Here is a 25,056-nt window from a genome sequence, read left to right on the forward strand (position 1 = left end):
AGCACAGCTTGGAGGGACTATTCAAACTGAGTGGCTCATCGAAAGAGCATTTAACTGACAATGGACCACGGGAGATGCCCATCTACAGATAATGGAATATCCTGCTGTGACTAGGTGAAATGCATGGACATGTGACTTGCCCATGTGATTCCAAACACTATCTTGTTGCTGTAATTTTCCACAGTAAAAAACGGTGGGATTCCCTGCACATGGCAGCAGCTATAAAAGGTCATGGAAACAGTTCCATTTTGTCTCTGTCTTGCTCAAACCTCTGGACTATGGACTTATACTAATGGGAGCATTCTAACAAAGGGACTGAGGTCCTTCCAATGATTTGGAAGCAACCAGAGACTTAACAAGCCAGCAATTTAGTCCATCACTGCTACAAGCCTGATCCAAGAACGTTGCAGTTATTGTATGTATTTGATTCCTTTAACCAGTTTTAATTCTCACCTTTCTTTCTTTCTTTTTATGATTAAACCTTTAGATTTTACCTACTAAAGGATTGGCAGCAGCATGATTTTTGGGTAAGATCTAAGTTATATATTGATCTGGGTGTGTGGTTGGTCCTTTGCAATCAGAAGAACCTTTTATTTGATGAGACTGGTTGTAAAGAACCACTCACCTTTAAATCCAGTGTTTTTGGTGGTGACATAAGAACTGAAATGCCCAAGGAAACTGCTTTTATGACTTCTTGGTCGCCAGTGTGGTGAAACAGAAGGTTACTTTTGTTGCTGGTTTGGTATATCTTATGGAAGATTAACCACCAGTTTTGGGTTGAGTTTGCCCTCTTTCTCAGCAGTTTGTCCTGAAGTTGGCATCCTCCGTTGTGACCCACTGAGGCACAGTTACAGGGAACAAGGTTCACAAATCTTTTGAGTAACACTTGGCCCAGGGTCAAATGATCCTGGACGGATTTAAGGTTTGCATATTTTCATTAATGAGTTGGATAATCGAGTGGAGAGTATGCTTATAAAATTTGCAAGTGATAGCAAACTTGGAAGGATTAAAGCACTTTGGAGGACAGGATAAGAATTCAAAATGACCTTGACAAATTGGAGAATTCAACAAGATGATATCCAGTAAAGACTAGTGCAAAGTAATTCATTTAGGAAGGAAAAAATCAAATACACAGCTACAAAATGGGGAATAATTGGCTAGATGGTTGTACTGCTGAAAAGGATCTGACGCTTATAGTGGATCACAAATTGAAAATGAGTCAACAATACGGATGCAGCAGCAAAAAAGGCTAATATCATTCTGAGGTGTATTAAAAGGAGTGCTGTATGTAAGACACAGGAGGTAACAGTCCCACTCTATTTGGCATTTGTGAGGCCACAGTTGGACTATTGTGTCCAATTCTGGGTGCCACACCTCAGGAAAGATGTGGACAAATTGAAGAGAGTCTAGTGGAGAGCAACAAAAATGATAAAAGGTTTCGAAATCTTGACCTATGAGGAAAGTTTAAAAAAAAAACTAGGCATGTTTTGTCTTGAAAAAAGAAGACTGAGAGGGAACCTGATAACAATCTTCAAATATACTAAAGGTTGTTATAAAGAAGATGATGACCAATTGTTCTCCATGTCCACTGATGGTAAGACATGAAGTAACGGGCTTAATCCAGGGGTGGGCAAACTTTTTGGCCTGAGGGCCACATCAGGGTTCTGAAATTGTACGGAGGGCTGGGTAGGGAAGGCTGTGCCTCCCCAAACAGCCTGGCCCCTTCCTCCTATTCGCCCCCTCCCACTTCCCCCCCCGACTGCCCCCCTCAAAATCTCCAACCCATCCAACCCCCCCTGCTCCTTGTCACTTAACTGCCCCCCCGGGACCCCAAACCCTGTCAACCCCCCCCACTCCCTGTCCCAACTGCCCTACCCTCTATCCACACCCTCACCCCCTGACAGGCCCCCTGGGACTCCCACACCTATCCAACTGTCCCTGCTCCCTGTCCCCTGACCATCCTCCCCCGAACCTCCACCCCATCCAATCGCCCCCTGCTCCCTGTCACCTGACTGCCCCCCTGCAGGGCCACCCAGAGGATTCAGGGGGCCTGGGGAAAAGCAATTTCGGGGACCCCTTTCATACGAAAAAGTTGCAATACTATAGAATACTATATTCTCGAGGGGGCCCCTGCAGGGCCCAGGGCCTGGGGCAAATTGCCCCCCCTTCTGGGCGGCCCTGGCCCCCCGGGACTCCTTGCCTCTGATCTAACTCCCCCGCTCCCCACCCCCTTACCATGCCGCTCAGAGCAGCAGGACTGGCAGCCGTGCCGCCCAGCCAAAGCCAGCCATGCTGCCGCAGTGCCTGGCAGGAGCTTGCAGCCCTGCTGCCCAGAGCGCTGGTGGCACAGCGAGCTGAGGCTGCAGGGGAGAGAGAACAACAGGGGAGGGGCCTCAAGGGCTGGGTAGGATGGTCCCTCATGCTGGATGTGGCCTGCGGGCCATAGTTTGCCCACCTCTGGCTTAATCTGCAGCAAGGGAGATTTAGGTTAGATGTTAGGAAAAACTTTCTAACTATAAAGAGTAGTTAAGCTCTGGAACAGGCTTCCAAGGAAAGCTGTAGAATCCCCATCATTGGAAGTTTTTAAAAACAGGTTCGACAAACCCCTCTCACGGATGGTCTAGGTTTCTTGGTCCCGTTACAATACAGGGGGCTGGACTGGATGACTTTTGGAGGTCCCTTCCAGCCTTACATTTCTATGATTCTATGACAGTGGAGTTGATGAAGTTTTTGCTTTTGGTTTGAACTTGAAACTTCCAGCAAAACTTATACATGGGCATGAATTCATGCAAATTAAATCTACTCTTTCCCCTGTGAGCTGAAACCAATGAATTTCATACAACCCCAATTTCAGGCTTCTGAAATTGACTGTAACAGCACAGAAGTGAATTAAACATTAAGCAAGAATTATTCTCCACTACACAGTACCAATTATGCTTAATCGTGCACATCAGTGTAATGAGTGTGCAATGAATTCACTGTAGTACAATTGTTTAAGCAATGCAATGATGGTGCCTCTTCATCGAAAAGATGATGCTGTGGGTTACATACATTTGACACACGCCACAAGAGGTGTCACGCTGTAGCCTCCCACCATCATTAAAGAGTATTCTGAATTCCTTTTGGAGAGTTCTTCCACTGGAAGACCACTTCACTCTGTCCTTTGGTAGGTTAAAATGGCTTTCTTCACACAATTACTACTAATACTATATAGAACTTAAACAGAACTCAAAGCACTTCACAAGTATTAAATCTGACAGCACACATCTGAGCTAGGAAAGTATTATCATCCCTCATTTTACATATGGATAAGCTGAGTGATGTTAAGGCCCAGATTTTTAAAGGTACTTAAGCATTTCTGTGTTCAGCATTGCAACGCCAAACTGATATAAAAGCCTAAGTTTCCGTTTTTTAAAAGTGATTTTGGTACCCAGGAGCCTAAGTCCCATTGACTGTTCATGGGATTTTGTCTCTTATCGGCCTATATCCTTTTTGAAAATGAAATTTAAGCTCCTAAACCAGTTAGGTGTTGCAATGCTGAGCACAGCATGTGCTTAAAAATCTTTAAAAATCTGGGCCTCAGTGACCTGCCCAAGAGTATCCAATGAGTTAATCAGAGGAGTTCTGGCTTGCAATCCTGACCACTACAAAATAACGTCTTTCTTTGTTCAGTCTCGCTCTGGGGCATGGGACAACCTCTCTCGTTTATTGGGACTGTGGTACTTCTCTAGATTTTGAAAATACCGGAGGCCTAAAAGTTGCTATACCTGCAAAAGAACGTGGAAACCATTATAGTTCCATTAGCAATGGCGCCGAATGGAAGACATTGAGATCTTACATGTGATTTGGGAAGTTACATGGAATGCCCAGATGATGGATGTAAGGTAGTTATTCGTTCCTCTGCTGAGGAAGCAGTATCAGAAGGAAGGTGAGAATTACAGAAAGACCTCACTTATTTCTCATTGCAGCACTGTCACAGGCTGGCTAGCCCTTTAAGGCCAGGCTCAGTCTTGCCTATGACCTACCAGCTACCTCCCAGCTGACAATGATATAACTGAACTTCCTGTGACTTGGCCAGAGAACTGAGCCACTGAAGACCTGGCAAGAGGCAGACGGCCAGCAGGAGGCACTGCAGACGAGGACCCTTGCAGCACTGCACCCGGATACAAGGGAGTGCGACAGGTGGTGAGTACACCTCCTTCACAAGCACAATACTGGGTCTGCTTATCCCAGAATGAGTGAAGAACAAGAGGAAGATTTGAGTGGCACTGAGACAAGTAGGTTACTGGGTGGGATGGGCAACATAAAATCAGACTCATAACCTAAGACTGAAAATGGAAAAAGCAAGAGTGGACAACCAGTAAACACCAGCTGTGGGGGTTTTTTGCTGTTAAATGCTGCATGTGTGCATAGATGCCATGGTGACCAGGGGCTTTATAAACACAGAGCAAAATACTGTCAGGGCCCATGCATACTGAGATTATGGAAGTGCATAAATAGCCCGCCAAAATACCCCATTCTAAACACAGCTGCTTTACAATTGTGCTCCATAATCAGTGCTTTCCCTTTCTTAATAAATTAAGTCTCTAGCCTTTCTTATTGGGAAGAGAGCCTTTAAAGGTAGATAGGGTCCAGAATGACCTAGACAAATTTGAGCATTGGGCCAAAAGAAATCGGATGAGGTTCAACAAGGACAAGTGCGGAGTTCTGCACTTAGGAAGGAAGAATCCCATGCACCGCTACAGGCTGGGGACCGACCGGCGAAGCAGCAGTTCTGCAGAAAAGGACCTGGGAATTACAGTGGATGAGAAGCTGGATATGAGTCAACTGTGTGCCCTTGCTACCAAGAAGGCCAACAGCATATTGTGCTGTATTAGTAGGAGCATTGCCAGCCAATCAGGGGGAAGTGATTATTCCCCTCTATTCGGCACTGGTGAGGCCACGCTTGAAGGACTGCACGCTTGGTCCCCCCACTACAGAAGGGATGTGGAAAAATTGGAGAGAGTCCTGTGGAGGGCAATGAAAATGATTAGGAGACTGGGGCACATGACTTATGAGTAAAGGCTGAGGGAACTGGGATTGTTTAGTCTGCAGAAGAGAAGAGGGAGGGATTTGATAGCAGCCTTCAACTACCTGAAGGGGGGTGGTTCCAAAGAGGAACTGAACTTGGCTGTTCTCAGTGGTAGCAGATGACAGAACAAGAAGCAATGGTCTCAAGTTGCAGTGGGGAAGGTCTAGGTTGGATATTAGGAAACACTATTTCACTAGCAGCAAAGAGTCCTGTGGCACCTTATAGACTAACAGACGTATTGGAGCATGAGCTTTTGTGGGTGAATTCCCACTTCGTTGTATTCACCCACAAAAGCTCATGCCCAATACATCTGTTAGTCTGTATCAGGCCTGCACAACATACGGCCCGCGGGCCGCTCATGGGGAGCTTCTAAATCCCCGGCACCCGGTGCTCTGCGGGCAGCCCAGAGCCCTTTGACTCCTGGCCGTGGCTGAGATTTAAAGGGCTCAGGGCTCCCCGCGGGCAGCCCAGAGTCCTTTAAATCCCAGCCGCGGCCAGGAATCAAAAGCTTTGAGATGCCCGCAGCGGCGGGGAGCCCAGAGCCCTTTAATTCCCAGCCGCGGCCGGGAGTCAAAGGGCTCTGCACTGCCCGCAATGGTGGGGAGCTCAGAGCCCTTTAATCCCAGCTGCGGCCAGGAGTCAAAGGGCTCTGGGCTGCCCACAGCGGCGGGGAGCCCAGAGTCCTTTAAATCCCAGCCGCGGCCAGGAATCAAAAGCTTTGAGATGCCTGCAGTGGCAGGGAGCCCAGCTCCCTTTAAAACTCAGCCGCGGCTGGGAGTCAAAGGGCTCTGTGCTGCCCGCAGCAGCGGGAGCCCTGAGCCCTTTAAATCCCAGCCACGGCCAGGATTCACAAGGGCTCTGGGCTGCCAGCAGAGATTCCCGGCCACGGCTGAGGTTTAAAGGGCTCAGGGCTCCCAGCCGCTGCGGGCAGCCCAGAGCCCTTTGAATCCTGGCTGCGGTTCCAGCGGATGGGCTGGGGCTGGGATTTAAAGGGCTCGGGCTCCCCTCAGCAGCAGGAGCCCTAGGCCCTTTAAATCCCTGCCCCAGCCCCGGAAAGCTCCGTGTTCCCTCAGCCACCGGAGCCCCGGGCCCTTTAATTTGCCCCTGAGGGCTCCCAGCCACCTCTTCAGCTGGGAGCGCCTGGTTGGTTTAAAATCAAGTATCACCTCCCCACCCCCAACCTTCCTTTTTGGCCCACAGCTGTTTTGGTGGGGCGGCGCCGGGGAAGGAGGGTTTGTTTCTGCAAGGCTGGGCGATGCTCGAGCAGGATGTTTTCGCGGGGCCGGGAGGTGCTCGGGTGGGGGTGTTTCCAGAGGGCCGGGGGGATTTCGGCCCTCAGCTGTTTCCTTTGGAGTAATGTGGCTTTACGAGTTGTGCAGGCCTGGTCTATAAGGTGCCATAGGACTCTTTGCTGCTCTTACAGATCCAGACTAACACCGCTACCCCTCTGACACTGTTTCACTAGGAGGGTGGTGAAGCACTGGAATGAGTTACTAGGGAGGTGATGGAATCCCCATCCTTAGAGGTTTTTAAGGCCTGGTTTGACAAAGCCCTGGCAGGGATGATTTAGTTGGTGTTGGTCCTGCTTTGAGCAGAGGGTTGGACTAGATGACCTCCTGAGGTCTCTTCCAACACTAACCTTCTATGATTCTATGATTCTATAAAATCAGCAGCATGCCAGCTTCTGCAATGCAGCTATGCATTGCAGGAGGAAAATCTGCAGCACACTGAAAATCTGGGGGCAGATTAAAATAAATGAATTTAAAATCAAATGGACTAAACACTGCCATCCATACTGTACTGAGTGTGCCGCGCAGGGAAGGGTCCTGAATGAGCTAAGGGTAGCGGGTGGCAAACAGTGCCATAGAATTTCAGGGCCCACAGAGTTGAATTTAGATCTAATATGCCACATAGGACATGAGGCTTCAGAAGAGAGAGCAAGCTGGAAAGAGCATCTGATACAAGCAGCAAGTAAAAGCCTGCGCTGGAAATTGATCCTCTAACCCATACAGAAGAGGCTGTTATTTGGTGATAACACATCTTACATACATACAGCCCCTATTGCAGCAAAGGATCTCAAAGAGCTTTGCATACTTGAATGGATGCAGTGCACAAGCTATATACGCTTTGTACAACTTCTTCCATCAAACCTGTCCGTTCCAGAAAGCTGCCTTTACTCTCCTGCTCTCAAATCCTGGGTGTCTGGAAGGTGGAGGAGGGAACTGGAGTATGATTCTGAGTGTCTGGGGAGGTGGCTGTCTTCCCCAAAAGCCCTGTTCATCTGAGGGGCTAGCTGTCTGTCTCAAATCATGTGAGTCTAGATGATTGGCTGTAAGTCTAGTGGAGGTGTTGCCCTTCTCAAAACCATCTAGACATGCCTGCTATTATACCTCAGGAGGGCCAGTGCTTGCCTCAGTTTTCCTACATCCTTGTATTGTCCTAGCACACAATGGTATTGAGGCCACTGGTCCCTGCACCAGTAGGTGCTAAGTGGAATATGCAAGGTTCCCCGTGCCCTGATCACCCATGCAAGATCAGGTCATTATACTTACATATCAAGGTGACATTGGCTGGAAGGAGGCTCCATGTGGCTGGGATGAAATCTTCCTCTGAGTTTTGCACAAAGCCAATCCCACAATTAGTGCTTAACAAATGGTAACAAACAATATACGCAGGGATCACTTTGCCCACCACTGAATGCATATATGAAACTCAGCAGTTGTTTAGCAGCTGATGGTAATATTACACTGCAGATTAAGGGGAAGTGAGAACCCTTTTCCAAATTAAAACGCAGGGGGGATTTTAAGGAGTCAGAAGGCAGTTGCATGAGCCAGAATTTGTCCAGGATACCAGTGTTAACCCCGCAACTCTTAAAGTGAGTCATGGGATTTTTAACGCCCACAAAAGTCTCATGCAAAAGACCGCACCTTCAGCAACACCAGAGAAAGTATTGAGTCAACACAGACTTGAGGAAAAGCGCATCCGCTACAAACCAGCCATACTGCTTCCTAAAGAGCTCTGGGTTTGTGTTAGAAGTCCCCTGTGCAGGTTTCACCTGGGATGGTTGTGGAGAGAGTGTTCTTGGAGAATCTACTTAGTTACATGCTCATGTCACACAAAATACGTTGCTTACAGAATTTATTCTCATGGCAGATGAAGAACTCAGTCCCCGGGATCTAGCACTACATAACCTAGGTTTAGGTGGGAGGGAAAGAAGAATTCTGGAGGTATAGGAAGTGTCTTTTACCGTGCAGATTATTCAGTTGCTATGGTGAAGACCACTATAGAAAGAGCAATACACAAACAGATCCAAGCACCGATCCAGCCTGATTCTGCTGAACTTATGAGATCCCATAGGATCACAGCCCCAGGTGGTACAGCTGCAGGATGACCAGAACAATTTACCTTTCTGCCTCACTTTGGTCTTCACCAGTAAAAACACATTGTCTAAAGAATTCAAATCAGGAACACACACACGTACATCCACTCCACACACAGTTCTCTTACATGAGCCTTCCTGTGCAGACCCGTTCAAGCTGAATTTCTTCTTAGTCTTCCCATCTGCATTGCTACCTTGGCTCTTCAGGCTGAGAGACGAGCCACCCAGGCTGTTCCGTTCACCATCATAGCTCTAATTAGAACACACATAGGTGAAGGTAACCAGGTTCTGTATTGCCAGCTGTTCCTATATGCCTTAAACAGCATTACACGAAATCCCTCTAGCTCTCCATGTCGTTTTTGCTCAGTACAGCTCCCATAAGCATGATTCCTCACCATTTATTACAGCTCATCCATTTACTTTACTATAATGACCTTAACTCCACCATTTCCAGGAGCAATACAATGAAGGCAACTGGCATGTGCTTAATGTATATAACAAAAATGTGCTGTGACTCCTCTACACAGCATGTCAGAGCAATGACCACAGGCAAGGTAGACAGGTAGAGTAGCTACAGATTTGCTTAAAAAGACATACACAGTAGCTGTTAGACTGGTTGATCCGTACTACACAAGAGTCAAAGGCTAAACAAATGCTGCAAAGCTGAATAATCCTAAATTTCAAAGCTATTATATTTTTAGAACAATTATTGAGGATGAGTTTTGTGTCACAGTCCACGTAACAGGAGAATCCTTCCCCCACAACCATTTCATTTTTTAAATCTAATTAATTTTGTCTCTTTGAGAGGGAATTAATATGAGCAAGAGGGTGGGCGTGACCACAAGAACTCAGAGGATTCTTTGCTGGGAAATGTTATTAGATGTAAGGCACCAGGATCATTCCTGGTGCAACCCTGTTTACCTCTCTGGCACTATACCCGGGATGAGTTTGGCCCTATTTGTTAATGATAATTTTAGTAGTAACTTTCAATTAAAATGTAACTATGTTTTGTAAAGCAAACCCCTTGAACGCAACAGACGTTAATCAGCTGCAGTCCTGTGCCATCCTGTATAAAGGCAAGAAGCGCCTATTAACTTAATCCAGTTTGCTAATTTTAATTAATACATGTATTTTGAATTCTAATTAGCTATATTAGACTGATTAAACAATACATACAAAGCCTTTCCAGGTGCTGGCAAGAAGGCATTTCACTGCATATTTTTAGTGCTGGTGAAAGATGTTGCCTTATTTGATTATTAGGATTGATGGGTGGAGAGGCAGGGGCCATATAACCCAGAATTTTGGATTGAGAACTCCAGGGAAAGAAATCTATTACTTATCTGCTGGATAGGGACAGCACAGGCAGCAACAGTGCAGCATTCTCTACACCGCCCTGCCAGTGCACTTGGATCCTGATCTGACAAGGGTAAGTCTCAACTAACCGTTCAGGCCTTGGCCTCTCCACTGAGACTGCAAACAAAAGAAGTCAGTGATGGGAGACCAGAGTGAAAACCACCAATTCATTTTACATAGGCCAAAAAACAACCTTCAGGGGGTAACATGTTTAGGTCACTAATGAACTGTGCTGGACTGCAACCAGATGAAAGGCCATGCATCTCATTTTTATTAGCAGCAATGTATAGTGCTCAGAAGCCCTGGCCAGGATCATTGTGCTAGGTGTTATTACTGTACCTGTTCATAAAGTGTCCGCTCTATCCTTTTGTCCTCCTTCTTTGTAGAAAGCCAGCGTTCACAAAGAAAGAGGTACAATTCTTCTGTGGTTTCATCCAGAATCTCTACTTTTTCCAGGTACCAGTCAGCATTCAGCAAGGTGTTGTCATGACGAATCTTGATCTTGTATATAATCCCAAGGTCCACAGCCTGTATTGTGAACTTATCCTCCTACAGGATGTTTAATAGCAATAGTTTCTCATAATGAACAATAGCTAATGTGTACAATGGAGCACAATGCATGTGTAAACCCAGCCGTACCGGACAGTATTTGATTAAAAGCTGCAGCAGAGTTGTCTGTAAAAGAGTTTGTGTTCATTAACACTGTCCTGAGAGGAAGAGGTTTAAAGTGTGGCTGTGCTGTGAACATGACTATGTAAAAAGTCACCCTCTTACTCAAAGGGAACAGATGTGTTGACCACTTGGAGCCAGTATCTGCTGACTTTAGTGTCAAAAGTAAGATTTTACTGTTTACTGCTGTTAGCTCTCCAAGGACAACAGAGCTAAGAGAAAGTGAGCTGGATTCTCCTCTGGTTAACCCAACAACAGAACTGTTAACTAAATTTCAATTATAGGTCCAAATTCTGCCATCATTTATACCTGGTGCAACACATTGGAGACAATGGAGCAAATTCTACACTTGGTTACTATGCATACACAATTGCTAGTGAAGTTAGCAGGAAAGAAACTCACTGGACTCTCAGGGTATGCCTACCCTGCAAAGAAACCCCCACGGCAATGAGTGTTAGACCACAGGCCAATTATCTTGGGCTCACCAGGCTCAGGCTGTGGCCGGGGCTAAAAATAGCAGTGCAGACATTCCCACTTGGGCTGGAGCCAGACTTTAAAACCCAGTGGGGGGGGGGGGAGTCTCAGAGCCCAGGCTCCAGCCCAAACCTGAACAGCTATACTGCTATTTTTAGTCCCACAGCCTTAGCCTACAAACCCAAGTCGATTGATCCACGCTCTGTGACTTGGTGAGCAGGTTTTTATTTGCAGTGTAAAGATACCCTCAGATATAAGATGGAGTCTGCAGGGATGGCTGTTGGTAACTTTTAAAATGAGCACATTTGATCTGGAAATCATGGAGTGACAAATTTGGAACAATTCATCGGAAATCATGGAGTGACAAATTTGGAACAATTCATCATTTCTCAGAGTAGAATCACACTTTAAGAGCTTACAAAAATGTGTTGTAAGATGATGCCCCAAGATTAATAATAATACACATTATGGTCAGATTCCCCAAACCTGCCCTTGCTTTTAGGAGATACAAATCAGCGCAAGGGATGGTAACCATGCCCTCAATTATTGGTACTTCCACTGCTCAATTTGTAATGAAAGAGGTGCCAGGGCTCAAGCAATTTTTTTTACTTTCATAACTGATGCAGCAAGCCCAGAAGTGCCGGGGCAATGAACCGCCAAGCCATGAAGTGTCTGGGCTTAGCCCTAGCAAGATTTAAACACTGGATACTTCCAGTTTTGCAGCTGAAACCTAGGAGGCTTGATATGGGCCAGACTGGCCCTATCTCACTGGCTCCAAGCAAAGAAAGATCTTGTCCATCTTAGGTATTGCTATAGAGCCTATCATTGTAGTATACAAGCACCAACATTAAACTGAAAATGTAAGGTTTTAAGAGGTAATAAACATAATCCTTTGTGTCAGGATTGCCATCCATCAGTTCTGACCATCCTTACAGATTGGTACTTGCAACTAGGGAAGGGCAGTTACAACATTTGTTCATCACTTTGTTTAAGGCCTGCAATATGAAAAATGTTACCAGTCAGTTTCATCTGTACCTGTGCTCTTTCAAACTTGTTGGAGTTAGTTTCAGACTTGCTGAGTTTTCTCTCCCCAGTGTCCCCGAGGTCTCCATATATAGTCAGGAAAACATTTGCATCTGTCCCAGCGCCATAGATATTGCCAGTGAACACAGTTATCTTGTATGTATGAACTATATAAAGAAACAGATATCTAAATATATGATTTGGGAGCAGATGGATTCTCAGGACCTAATCCTATATGCTGAGGGCAGTGTAAGAGGTGCTGAGCTCCCACGAACTCCCATCTAGTTAATGTCTCTACAGTGCCTTGAACACAGAATGTGCAATTAAAGATGCTAAGTATCCTTATTATTACTGACTTCATCTAATGTCAATGGGAGTTGAGTGAACTCAGCGTCTTTCAGGATTCAGATTCAGGATCTGCTCTCCACTGCATACGAGAGGGATAAGTGGTCTGGAGTTGTGGATTCTTAATACTCTCTCCTCCACAAACAAGCTCTAGGGATTTTAATGGGAAATTACCACCAGAATTAATGGGATTCACCCGTATAAATTCCCTGCACTGAAAGATGAGAGCAGACTCCAGAATCTTCTTGCTTGGATAATATTTAATGAAAGACATGTTGGAGTTGTACTGTTTAAATATCTTCTTTGTTGAGCTCACTCAACAGTGATCCAATGAATTCTCATAACAATCTTCAGGAATGTGCTTTTCTAATGTGCTAAATGCAGCTATTTCCAGGTATCTACTTCACCCCATTTACATGAGGAGAACAAACAGTGACTGAAAGAATGCTCCCTGGAAACGCTAAAAGCAGCTGACAGATTTTTACTCACATTAGTGCCACGCAAACCCCAAAGAGAGTCTCACTGGCAGCTTCCCATGCTACTCCCACATGATTCAAAAACCAGAAGGAGAAAAAGCTGCACTTTTTATTGGAGGCACAAAAACTTGAGATATGGAGACTTACCATGCTGGATGGTGGGATTCTTCTTTGTACATTAATAGCTTCACAGATAAGGTGTGGAGTCCTTTCACACTTAACTCTCAGAACAATACAGGGGCTGCCCCAGCTTCCACTGTAATCGGTGGAAAGACTCCCCGTGACTGCAGTGGGAGATGGATCAGGCTCATTTAGCCCTGAGAATATTTTTGGTTTGCTGCAATTTCACTTTTTCTGCTTTGTTCTTTCACTAACCACAGAGCGCATTATGTTGCAGTGGGTGCCATAACAAAAAGATGTTCTGATGGCTTGTGGTTATCAAAGATACTCTGGCATTTTTCATCAGAGTAGAGGTGTTAACTCTGGCGTGCTGGCCAAATTCCAATTTGGGTAGTTAATTACAACGTATCTACTTAAATTCCACCTGCAGTTTCAACCGAATAAAGTACTTTTCTAACATTATGTCCTAAATTGTTGTGTAGCATTGCTATACTCAGTTAAACTGTGGTGTTCCAGCCAAGAAATAACTGCACTTTAATAATGGGTGCAGTGGTCCCAACATATGTTCTGCATAATCAGTTTATTAAATTTGATTCTTTGCATATCATTTCAGGAGCTCGTTGGAGCAGAATACTCTACAATAGCAAAGGAAGCTGTTATTTTTTATTATTTATATCGGGCTGATGCCCAAAATCAGCTGTAAAACCAATTCAGAAGACACTGTCCCTGTCTCAAAGAACTTAATATTCGAAGACCTTGTCTCCACTAGAAAAGGCATGCTCTTACCTGGCGTTAGTTAAGATCTGGTAACTAACACAAGGTAAAATCCTAATGAAGACAAGGCAGTTTGTAGTTGTAATATGAGTTAGCAGGTCCAGGCAAACCCCAGGCTCCTGTTTAGTCCTCACTTTGACCTGCTAGCTCATCTTATAACTACAAAAGCTATTAAGGTGTGCATAAATTATGTACACTGACAGAATGGCACAGTTAGGGCCTACCAAATTCACGGTCCATTTTGGCCAATTTCACAGTCATAGGATTTCAGCAATTTAAATCTGAAACATCATAGTGTTGTTCTTGTAGGGATCCTGACCCAAAAAGGAGTTGTGTGTGTGGGAGGGGGAGGTCGCAAGTTTTTTTTAAGGGGGGTTGCAGTACTGCTACCCTTACTTCTGTGCTGCTGCTGGTGGCGGCGCTGCCTTCAGAGCTAGGCAACTGGAGAGCTGTGGCTGCTGACCAGGAGCCCAGCTCTGAAGGCAGAGCAGCCGCCAGCAGCAGCACAGAATTAAGGGTGGCATGGTATGGTACTGCCATCCTTACTTCTGTGCTGCTGCTGGCAGGGCACTGCCTTCAGAGCTGAGCGCCCAGCCAACAGCCGCCACTCTCTGGCTGCCCATCTCCGAAGGCAGCGCAGAATTAAGGGTGACAATACCGCAAGCCCCCTAACATAACCTTGCGACTCCCCCACCTGCAACTCCCTTTTGGGTCAGGATCCACAATTTGAGAAACACTGTCTCCGCCGTGAAATCTGCATAGTATAGGGCAAAAGCACACAAAAGACCAGATTTTACAATCAGTGATGCATATTTCATGGCTGTGAATTTGGTAGGGCCCTAGGCATAGTGTAAATACAAATCAAGCTGTGAAAGAGAATAAGAAATACTGGATGGGATGATTTCCATGGTTGAACTATCCTGCTACCAGGTACTTGCGCCCTGAAAGAAGATGGCAAGTAATACTGGCAGTTGGATTCAATTAACTCAAATCAGGATATGAGCGGGGTAAGAGTCTCTTTATAGGGCAGAGGTAACTAAGGGTTGGATCAGGGAGGTATTGCAGAGAAATCCTTAGCAACAGCCAAGTTCGAGGGAGAAGTTTAGGCTGAAATTTATATTGTGTTGTTGCTATTTACACTAGAAAGCCAAATATCAGGAAGAGGTAAATCCAGATGTTGCATAGCATTTGTATTCTCTGTCCAGGGCAGGATAGGAACTCAACCTACTTACAGAGGGATCTGAATAAGGATTGAGTAGCTGCCCTGCAGACCAGTTCTGGGAGGATGTTATGTACCTAAGGGCAGTGATGTGCTCCCAAAATCCCAATAACCGGTTCCCTACTGGGTCTTGGGTGGCTCTTCGGTGGCGAGGAGTATTCACTCACTCTGGATTTTCGGTGGCACTTCGGTGGTGGGTCCTTCAGTGCCACCAAAGACCAGGAATGAGTGAAGGACTCGCCACCAAAGTGCCACCGAAGACCCGGTAGGGAACTGCCTGGTGAGTACAAGCCCCACATGCCTCCCAAACAGCCTGTTCCCCGCCATCCTACCCCCACCCATGTCCTGGTGGACTTCCCTCCTCAGTACCCACAACCCCTCAACCCCCCCACTCCTTATCCCAAGTACCCCCTCCTGAGACCCCCCGACTCTAACTACCCCCCAGGACCCCACCCCCTACCCAATTCACCCCGTTTCCAGTCCTCTGACTGCCCCAACCCCATTCACCACCACCCCAACAGACCCTGGAACTCCCACACCTACCCAACCCACCCCATTTCCCATCCCCTGACCAACCCCCCAAAACCTCTGCCCTCTCCAACCGCTCCCTGCTCCTAATCCAACCCCTCCTCCCAGCCCAGGCCTGGCCCCCTTACCATGCTGCTCAGGGCAGCGTGTATGGATGACGCGCAGCCTCATCCCCTTACCATGCTGCTCAAAGCTCTGCAAGAGGGGGAAAGGCAGGGGGAGGGGCTGGGGGAGCCTCCCCAACTGGGAGCTCTGGCAGCCTGGACAGGACGGTCCCGCGGGCCACATAGTTTGCCCACCCCTTTAACAACCGGTTCTAAACCAGCTTCTAAATTTAACAACCAGTTCGCGCCAACTGGTGCGAATCGGCTCCAGCTCACCTCTGCCTAAGGGGCAGTGTGAAAGAAAGTGCAAAGACAATTGTGGAAAAAAACTGCAAATGGAGCATCAAGGCTATTAGGTGGAGCAGAAGGGGTGGAGGACAATACAAAAGGAGATGAGGACAAATAACTAGAGATGTCTGCAGGGCTTGGAAGACAAGATGTTGGAAACTTGTGTATAAAGGGGAGCCAGTACAAAAATTCAAAGGATGTGTGTGAGATACAATCAGAACAGCAGCCAGGGAAGATGATTGTAGCAGCTGTGTTTGTAAGGACTGGATGAGAGCATGCTGGGCATCAAGGAGGCCAGAGAATGGGAAGTTACAGTAATCCAGATGGGAGATACTAGCTTTTTCACATAAAATATGGCAGCTTAAATGATTGATTTTTCACTCAATGGCCATAACTGCAAAGAAGCAACCTTTAGGAGCATGCATCTACCTGAACTACATATCCAAATGGCTTGTTCCAAAGGGTCAAAATAATAAGTCAAGGCGCAGTGGAATTTTACTTACTTTCCAGTGGTTCTTCAACTTCCTGTTCTATCTGCTTTAGTGTCCCATCTTTCAGGAGTTTTTCAGTAAAGATATCAGATGGTACAAGTTCTCTTACAATCTCGCCATCATCTTCAGATTTTGCAAGCCACCTTTGACATGGAAATGTGATTGTTTCCGAACCCTAGCAAAGACATATTCTTTTTTAGAGGGCGAGCTTGTCAGTTGCTTCTCAGACAGTGGACACAGCCATTGATTTGCAAGCACAGGGAATTCCAGTATGTATGTATGCACAGATTAAAAATTGTGCTAAGTGCAACATTCAGACAACACAAGTATGCAATGAAGCAGAACAAAGTATACTGTTAGGTAATAAAATCCTTTCCATTATTCAGTATCAAAAGCTACTCTGTGCTCAAACGAAACTAATCAAAGCACTAGATAATGCAAAGTACACTACTCCACCAGTTAACAGGGGCTAGACTATATAATCTAATAGGTACTCTCCCTCTCTTATTTCAGTGGGTTCAGTGCCTGATCCTGAAAACCCTTATTCCCAATAGTATCCCCCCACCAAAGACGTTTGTGAATATGGGTTTGCAGGATCCTGTAACCCTTTATCAGTTTTTATTCAGGTAATACTCTACTTGCGGTCAGTAGTTTTGTTTGAGTACATACTCCAGGATTTTGCTAAAGTGCAAACTTCATGATTTTGCCCAATAATTCTAAAACTCAACCACTCTCAAGCCATTTCCCATGAGTACTTTAAAAAAAAAGTGAAATCAGTTTTTATTCTTTGTTTCGACTACTTCAGGAGAAACAAGCATGATTTCTATCCTATTAAGGAAGACACGAAAACAGTGGAACAGCAAATAAAATCAATATCAGATCACTTGCTAAGGAGAAGTAACAGGCTTCTTCAAAGCATTCAAAATGTTATTTAACAAGTGTTAACTTCCAGACCATGCACAAACTACACAACATAAAGGAAGAAAAAGCTTCTGAATGTGTCACTGCCTTGACTCCAACTGAAATGGGATCCTCGTCCAGGGCTTCAGTTCTTTTCACCTTGATTATTGTAGCTCCGTGCTGTTGTCTTTCAAACAGCCACTTGCCATTGCCTGTCATGTAACACTGATGAGGCAACACCTGGAGTATTGCGTCCACTTTTGGTCCCCCGACTACAGAAGGGATGTGGACAAATTGGAGAGAGTCCAGCAGAGGGCAATAAAAACGATTAGGAGTCTGGGGCACATGACTTCAAAGGCTTTAAGGTCAGAAGGGACCATTATGATCATCTAGTCTGACCTCCTGAACAATGCAGGCCACAAAATCTTACCCACCCACTCCTGTAACAAACCCCTAACCTATGTCTGAGTTATTGAAGTCCTCAAATAATGGTTTAAAGACTTCAAGGTGCAGAGAACCTTTCAGCAAGTGACCACACTGCAGAGGAAGGTGAAAACCCCCCAGGGTTTCTGCCAATGTGCCCTGGAGGAAAATTCCTTCCCGATCCCAAATTTGGCGATAAGCTAAACCCTGAGCATGTGGGCAAGTCTCACCAGCCAGATACTCAGGAAAGAATCTTGCATTGCACTGCTTACAAAGAGAGGCTGAGGCAACTGGGCTTATTTAATCTGCAGAAGAGAAGAGTGAGGGGGAATTTGATAGCAGCCTTCAACTACCTGAAAGGGTGTTCCAAAGAGGATGGAGCTCGGCTGTTCTCAGTGGTGGCAGATGACAGAACAAGGAGTAATGGTCTCAAGTTGCAGTGGGGGAGGTCTAGGTTGGATATTAGGAAACACTATTTCACTAGGAGGGTGGTGAAGCACTGGAATGAGCTACCTATGGAGGTGGTGGAATCTCCTTCCTTAGAGGTTTTTAAGGCCCAGCTTAACAAAGCCCTGGCTAGGACGATTTAGTCGGGGATTGGTCCTGTTTTGAGCAGGGGGCTGGACTAGATGACCTCCTGAGGGCTCTTCCAACCTTAATATTCTATAATTCTATATCTATGGTACTTATATGTCCCCCGCAATTGTTTATGTATCTATCCTCACAAAATCTCTCTTGAGGTAGGGCAGTGCTATTCTGATGCACAGAGAGAGACTATGTGACCTGCTTGAGATCACACAGGAAGATTGTGGCAGAACTGGGACTTGAACCAAAATTGCCAGAGTTGCAAGCTAGTGCCCTAACCACTAGACTACTCTTCCTCTCTATGGGGCCACCTCAAATCTATATTCAAATGACTCCACAGGCATTCCTGATCATTTCAAGATCCTGTGTAGCTTAGTGCTCCTTGTTTCTGAAACCCTCAATGAACTTGCTTATGCCTGATAGCAGAGTCTCAAGCCTCTGATCTCAATTACCCTCTTCCTTGCATAAACTAATTTACCTTTCTGGGACTCCGATAAGTTGTTCACTGAACACAAGAGTAATTTCCGTGTGTAGCAGAGTGGACCTCTGCTCCTGCCCTGAAGGGGTTAAAAACAGCCCTGGGAAGGGGCTGGGGCTGGAGAAAGCAGCCTTTAGGCTGAGCTGATTGTGGAAGTGGCTGCAGCTGGGGCCACGCCCCAAACTGAGCCACAGGGCTTAATAAGAAGGCCAGGGAAGCCAAAGGAAAACAGTCTCTCTCTGACTGGGGAGGGAGACAGGCCTGGCTGCTTGGGAACTCACCCGGGGGACCTAGAGGAAGGCAGGGCTGGGGAAAGGCCTTAGGAGCTGGGAAGCCCTAGGCCAGCAACTCCCCAGGCTGCAGAGCTGGGTCTAGGCCTCCTAGGTACCGGGCTTGCAGAAGGGCAGCCGGAGGGTGGGTAAAGGCAGCCAGTCCAAACCCCTTGTTGCCTATGATGATCGTCTGATACACTGCAGTCTGCCCCAGGGCACGGGGGCTAAACAGAGACTGGCAGTAGCCACGACTGAGGCAAAGAGGGGATAGTGGGGTGGGGGTTCCCCTGGGAGGGGGGAGACCCAGTTAAAGTGGCACCGGGGTCCAGGGAGGGACACGGGGGCCAGTAGCGGACAGGTGGCTCACTGGCCGGCAGGGGGCGCTCCGGGCTGGGACCGAGCTAATTCCCTGATGTCACCAGCAGGAGGCGCCATGGGGGTGAGTCCACACATCTACACCGTGGTTTGGTAAAACTCCTTGGGAAATATGATGATGTCATGTGTGAGCACCTATGTCAAGTAGTTTGTAGAGAAGCTATGGATCATTACTGCTGCAAAACAATTCGAAACAAATTGATTGACCTTATGGCAAGGAAGGTGCTTGATAACATATTGATGCAGCTTGGCAAAGCAATAACGGACTGTAATAACGGACTGCACTCCTGACATTAATCACACTGAAAAGATGTCATTTACTGTAAGATTTGTTGATGACAAGAATAGCTGTATTCAAGTAAAGGAACATTTTATTGGTTTCCGGTCTGTGAACGACGCTACTGGAAAAGGCCTAACACAACTATTTATGAATGTTTTGAATGAGAATAAAATAAAGCTGCAGGACTGCTGTGGCCAAGGCTACAACAATGGTGTAAACATGAAGGGAAGAAACAGTGGATCCAGGCAAGGATCCTAGTGCTGAATCCAAGAGTTTTCTTCATGTCTTGTGGCTGCCAATCTCTCAACTTGATTGTGTCAGGTGCAGTGTCATCTGCTTTAGATTCAGTATCTCTCTTTGAAGTACTGCAAAGGATATACATCCTGTTTTCAGCATCAACTGTTAGGTAGAAGATCCTCATGGACAATGTCACAACTTTGATTGTGAAGCCGCTAAGTGACACTCGCTGGGAGAGCCTCATTGACAGCGAAAAGCCAGTGAGGTATCAAGTGACTGATGTTTACAAAATCCTAATGGTACTGGCACAGTTAAGTAAGGCCAAAGCCAGAATCCAACATGAGGTGCAAAGCCTGGCAAACCAGATCATTGACTTCAAATTTCTGGTCTCAGTTGTGGTTTGGCACAATATCCTGTTCCATCCAAACATTGTACGCCAGGCATTACAAACTTCATCAATGGACATCATGACCGCTACTATTTTAATGAGAAGCTACCGTGATTTCATTGTGGCCTACAGAGACAACAGATTTGAAGACGCCATCACTGCTGCCAAAGAAATGGCAGAAAACTTAGGAGTTGAGCCTGTCTTCAAGGAAACTCGTATTCACTGGAAGAAGAGAAAGTTTGGTTATGAAGGCAGAGATGAGATGACGGGAAGCTTAGAAGAAAAATTCAAAAAGGAGGTTTTTTGCTCGCTCGTTGACACTGCTCGAGTGTTCATCAAAGAAAGGTTTGGACTAATGAAGCACTATGAAAAGATCTGGGGTGCTATGATCTTAGTAAGTTGCCAGCAGACAGGAAAACACTCTTCAACAACTATACGGCCCTTCACCGGATGCTGACACATGGAGAATGTTTGGACATCAATGATAAAGACCTCTGTGTCAAATTGGACAACATTCATCACATTCTCCACTCCAAGTTCTCTAATTCATTCATGGCACAGAGCTGAAGGACACGTTTCCTAATGTGTGGATAGCTTTGAGGATTCTGCTCAAGCTGCCAGTCACAGTCATGAGTGGTGAGCACAGCTTTTCGAAGCTCAGGCTCATTAAAACATATCTTTGATCAACGATGGCCAATGATACACTGACATCACTTGCTATTTTATTGCTTGAAAATGCCATTGGCCAGTCTTTGGATCTCTCTGACGATGTGCTTCAGTTCACAAGGACAAAGGAGAGAAAAGTGTCCTTTAGAACTAAAGGACTAAGGTTAACATTCTAAGTCTGTCACCTACTGTAACACGATTTAATACCAGTCCACCCAATATTGGTGCACAGTTCAATTTCTTGATGTTAGTATATTTCAGTTATTCGTAAAATTAAAAAAGTTTCTATAACCTTAGAGACAACAATTTTTTATTTGCTTATATATGGCATGAATAAATATACAGCATGCAAATTTATCATCCAATATGACAGGGATAAATCATGCATGCAAATTGTGCATCGAAGTTGTGAAATGGGCTACAAATGCAATAAAAAATAAAGTACTGAAAAGTTTAACAAATGGAGGGAGCCAAAGACATGCCTCGCCTGGGTCATCATCTGGTCGAGAGCCAGCCTTGCTTCCCCCTATCATCCTCTCTCCACTACCTTCCCTGTTCACTCTGCTGTAATGCTATCATCCTCTTTATACTTCCCGACACTCCCATCATTGGTGCAGGAGCCTTCTCCTGTGCAGCTCCTGTCATTTAGAATAACCTTCCTCCCATTCCAAATCTTAGCCAGAAACATGATTTCTCTATTGCATATACCTCTTCATTCCTCTCGCTGTTCCTCTCACAGCTGTTATGTAACCTTGTACGTGCAAAAGTTAACTCTAAGCATTTTGGAGCATGGCCTGTATGAATGACAATATACAAATCAAATAAGACTTTAGATTATTGTAAATCTTTACTTCCAGGAGTTCTTATTTCCATTTTACCTAGGACGCAGAAGGAAGTGCCACACAGAACAGACTTCCATCTTGAACGATCCCTTGTAAGTCTTCTTTCTTTTCCAACCTCATTCATGGTCAGCTTTGTGATCTACTGCCTCATCTCAACGATCCTTCTGTAAAAGCAGAGGTTCGTCTGCACATTGGCTATGATCCGACCATTGCAATCACTTTGTTCTCAACTGATGGAAGACTGCAACTTACTGGAATCATCTAAGCATTTCCTTGTGTGTGACAAAAATCAAAGCAATGGATGTTAAGAATATGCCATAACCGTTGACACCAAAAACTGTTTAGTCTCCTCTCCTCACTTGTTTTTTAGAGTCATGTTTCTGCTCCGTATAACAGAGTTCCCATCACTATTGCATTGAACACACAGTTTAGTTGTCACACGGACATCCCATTGCCCAAAGAGAGGCCGCCGAAGGTGATGAAATGTCACTGATGCAAGACCATCCGACATATGACTTTGGATACCGAACCTCTTGCTTTCAACCAACTACCCAGATAAATGAAACTATTCCCCCATTCAACGCCACTGTCATTGACATGCAGTGTCGACAGGTCATTCATTTCCATTTTACAAGAGGCGTGCATAGTGTTGATTTTATCAGTACCTATTTTTATCAGTACCTATTTTAAGTCCTATAGATTCTGCAGTCTGTCGCAGCTCTCCCAGCGTTAGCAGCAGTTGATCAGTAGTTTCTCCAAATAAGGCAGTATCATCTCCATACTCAAAATCCTCTTGATAGATCCAGAGGCAGCTGTTTGCAGCTACCGACTAACTGTGCAGAAGCAGCTGCCTCCCTCTCCAAGTGATCTGATACAGCAATGAAGTCAGAAGAGGTTTCCTAAATTGCTTGGCTGCTAAAATCGCGGCGATAGGAGTATGGGGGTCATTTTGCTGCCTGTCATGATCTATCAACTCCCCTTTCTCTGTATATGGAGGGAGAGGAAATATAAGATCTCGAAGGTGGGGAAGCAGCCTCTTGATAGATAAGCTGCAGACATCTGCTTCTTGATCTATCACCTCCCCTTTCTCTGCATACGGGGGGTAGAGGGAATATAGGATCTAGAAGGCGAAGAAGCAGCCTCATAGACTATTAGCTGCAGACAGCTGCTTCCCAGCCTTCAAGATCCTATATTTAGAGCCCTGCGCAGATACAACATTTGTATTCACATCTGATCCATGATCCGCAAAAATAGATATTCACGGATTTATACGGCTCTACACATAATGACTGCAGTCCAGGAAATGTAACCGGTATTTTCTTTCTATGTTCCAAACCATTCATTACAATTAGAACTACCAGTTGACGTGGTTTCCCCCAGTTATAATCTAGTGGCAATGAGAAGGAAGAGACGACATCTTGTAATTGTGCCTCTACATTGGTATTCCCTGTTACAGTTAGAGATTCCTAATGTGATTCATCATTAAAGCCATGACTGAAGGAGCATACGGGTTGCTTTAAATTTTAACTGATCCTAAATGCTGAAAGTGTTATCATGGTTGGTTGTATGTGCCTGAGTCATTGCTGTGAACATTATATATTAGGTTACATGGTATTTGGGGGACTCTAGCTTAAAAGCCTGCACAATGGAAATAAAGTAGTCCTGGCAAGTGTTAACTGTATTGTAATCACTTGTCTCCATGTCATTGCCGCAGTTTCCATTGGAGCTGACTTGTTAGTGATGGTATTATTATTACAGTGACACAAAGTGTATTATTTTATAGTAATGACTGTAAAAGCTCACGGTGCTTACAACTGGGATTTGTTTCATTAGAGTTTGATTTTTAGCTCTGAGCTATAGGTGGTATGACAGTCTGCTCAACTCAATGCTTTAGCCGTCTGAGTCATAGCAAATGAAAAATAATTATTAGATATAATTGACATGCATAGGCAGAGCTCTACTGATATGCAATGAGATTAGTTTCCTACCCAAGAGCTTTCAATTTACTCTAAAAGTTACTGACCTCATTTTTTCCTTTGCAACATACAGATACATCTTAACAGTCTAATCAGGTAGCACAGCTTTTAGAAGCTTTGGCAGCATATTGCTATCCTGTGGCAGGTCATAATATCCTGCGGCTGATTACAGCGGCATCATGCAGTGAGCTGCTTTCTTCTTTTTTACATGCCAGAGTCAAAGCTCAGCAGAATTGTGGATCTCTCTGCTTTATCTTAGGTTGTGAGGTTTTTTTTTGCTCAGTCTTCTCACTTAACATCCTTTAAATGCTGGTGTAACTGTTGCAAGGCTGCTTGGTTTAGAACCCACTTCCCTGCCGGAAGAGAGGGCAACTAGACAGACACTGAGCAGGTGGAGCTGTCCGAAGTGCTGAGTCAAACATGAACCTGATAGGGGCAAGCAGGCAGGAAGCATAGTTTCCCTTGGGCATGGTGCTCTTGAAATTCCCCATCGAGTCAAACACCCATTTCTTTTACTGTTCTAGAACTGGCAACACCACCACGTGTGCGGTAGCCCAATCGGTTATCACAAATTAAACAGGAGCAGGCTGGGTCGATCCTTGGATGAGAGCTCTCTGAGGAACACCTGTGGGTCTCAGGAAATTATACTGATTGTTCAGCAGGTGGCACTCCTCTCTTTCAGTAAATATTGAATCAATATCAGAGGCCTAGTCTACACCAGGAAAGCCTTGCTGGTAGACCTATACCAACAAACTCTCCTAGTGAAGATGCAGGTTCTGCCACAAGAAGAGTGCTTTCAAGAGTATTGATTGTAGCAGTTCCCCAAGTGAAATAAGTTCTATGGCAAAAGCACTTTTATGCCATTTTAAGCAAAATGCCAGTTGCAAACTGATACGCAATGGGTGGCATGGAAGCAGAGGCAAGTATGAAAGTGAGAAAAGAAAATGAGTGCGTGTTTAGAATGGTAGCGTGGGAGAAGCATAGGCAGCAGACAGAAATAAGAGGATGTTGTGCAGAGGTTTGAACAGGAGGGTGTGGCCCTGAATGTCATGAAAAAGGTTCAAGGAAACCAACAGAGTAATCCAAAGAGTAGAAAGGAATCAAATGAAACTGTGTGCGAAAGCGCAGGTGCCAGAGGGGAGAGTGGAGTGTTTGAAGGTGATGGACAAGGGAGAGACAAAAGAAGGTGGGAGGCTGAGACATTAGAAACATGCTTGTTTACTTCGAATTGGCAGCAGATTTTCAAGGATTAAATGTTGGAAAGTCCCAAATGTGAGGCAGAGGGGTAGAAGTTGCAGGTGGAGAGGCAGCTTTCTGAAC

The 25,056-nt window shown here is 45.4% G+C and overlaps 1 protein-coding gene across 1 annotated transcript in view; it reads right to left on the reverse strand.

The window, feature by feature from the left end:
• LOXHD1 (lipoxygenase homology PLAT domains 1) overlaps positions 1-25,056 on the reverse strand; it is a 209,944-nt gene that overhangs the window by 66,281 nt on the left and 118,607 nt on the right. Inside the window, exons 28-31 of the mRNA XM_050943268.1 lie at positions 16,327-16,489; positions 11,982-12,136; positions 10,143-10,352; positions 8,579-8,702 (exon numbers count right to left, since the gene is read on the reverse strand). Of these exons, the coding sequence (XP_050799225.1) occupies positions 8,579-8,702; positions 10,143-10,352; positions 11,982-12,136; positions 16,327-16,489 (652 nt within the window). The remainder of the gene's footprint in view (positions 1-8,578; positions 8,703-10,142; positions 10,353-11,981; positions 12,137-16,326; positions 16,490-25,056) is intronic.

Source organism: Gopherus flavomarginatus, chromosome 3 (genome assembly GCF_025201925.1).
Source record: "Gopherus flavomarginatus isolate rGopFla2 chromosome 3, rGopFla2.mat.asm, whole genome shotgun sequence".
Taxonomy (NCBI): domain Eukaryota; kingdom Metazoa; phylum Chordata; order Testudines; family Testudinidae; genus Gopherus; species Gopherus flavomarginatus.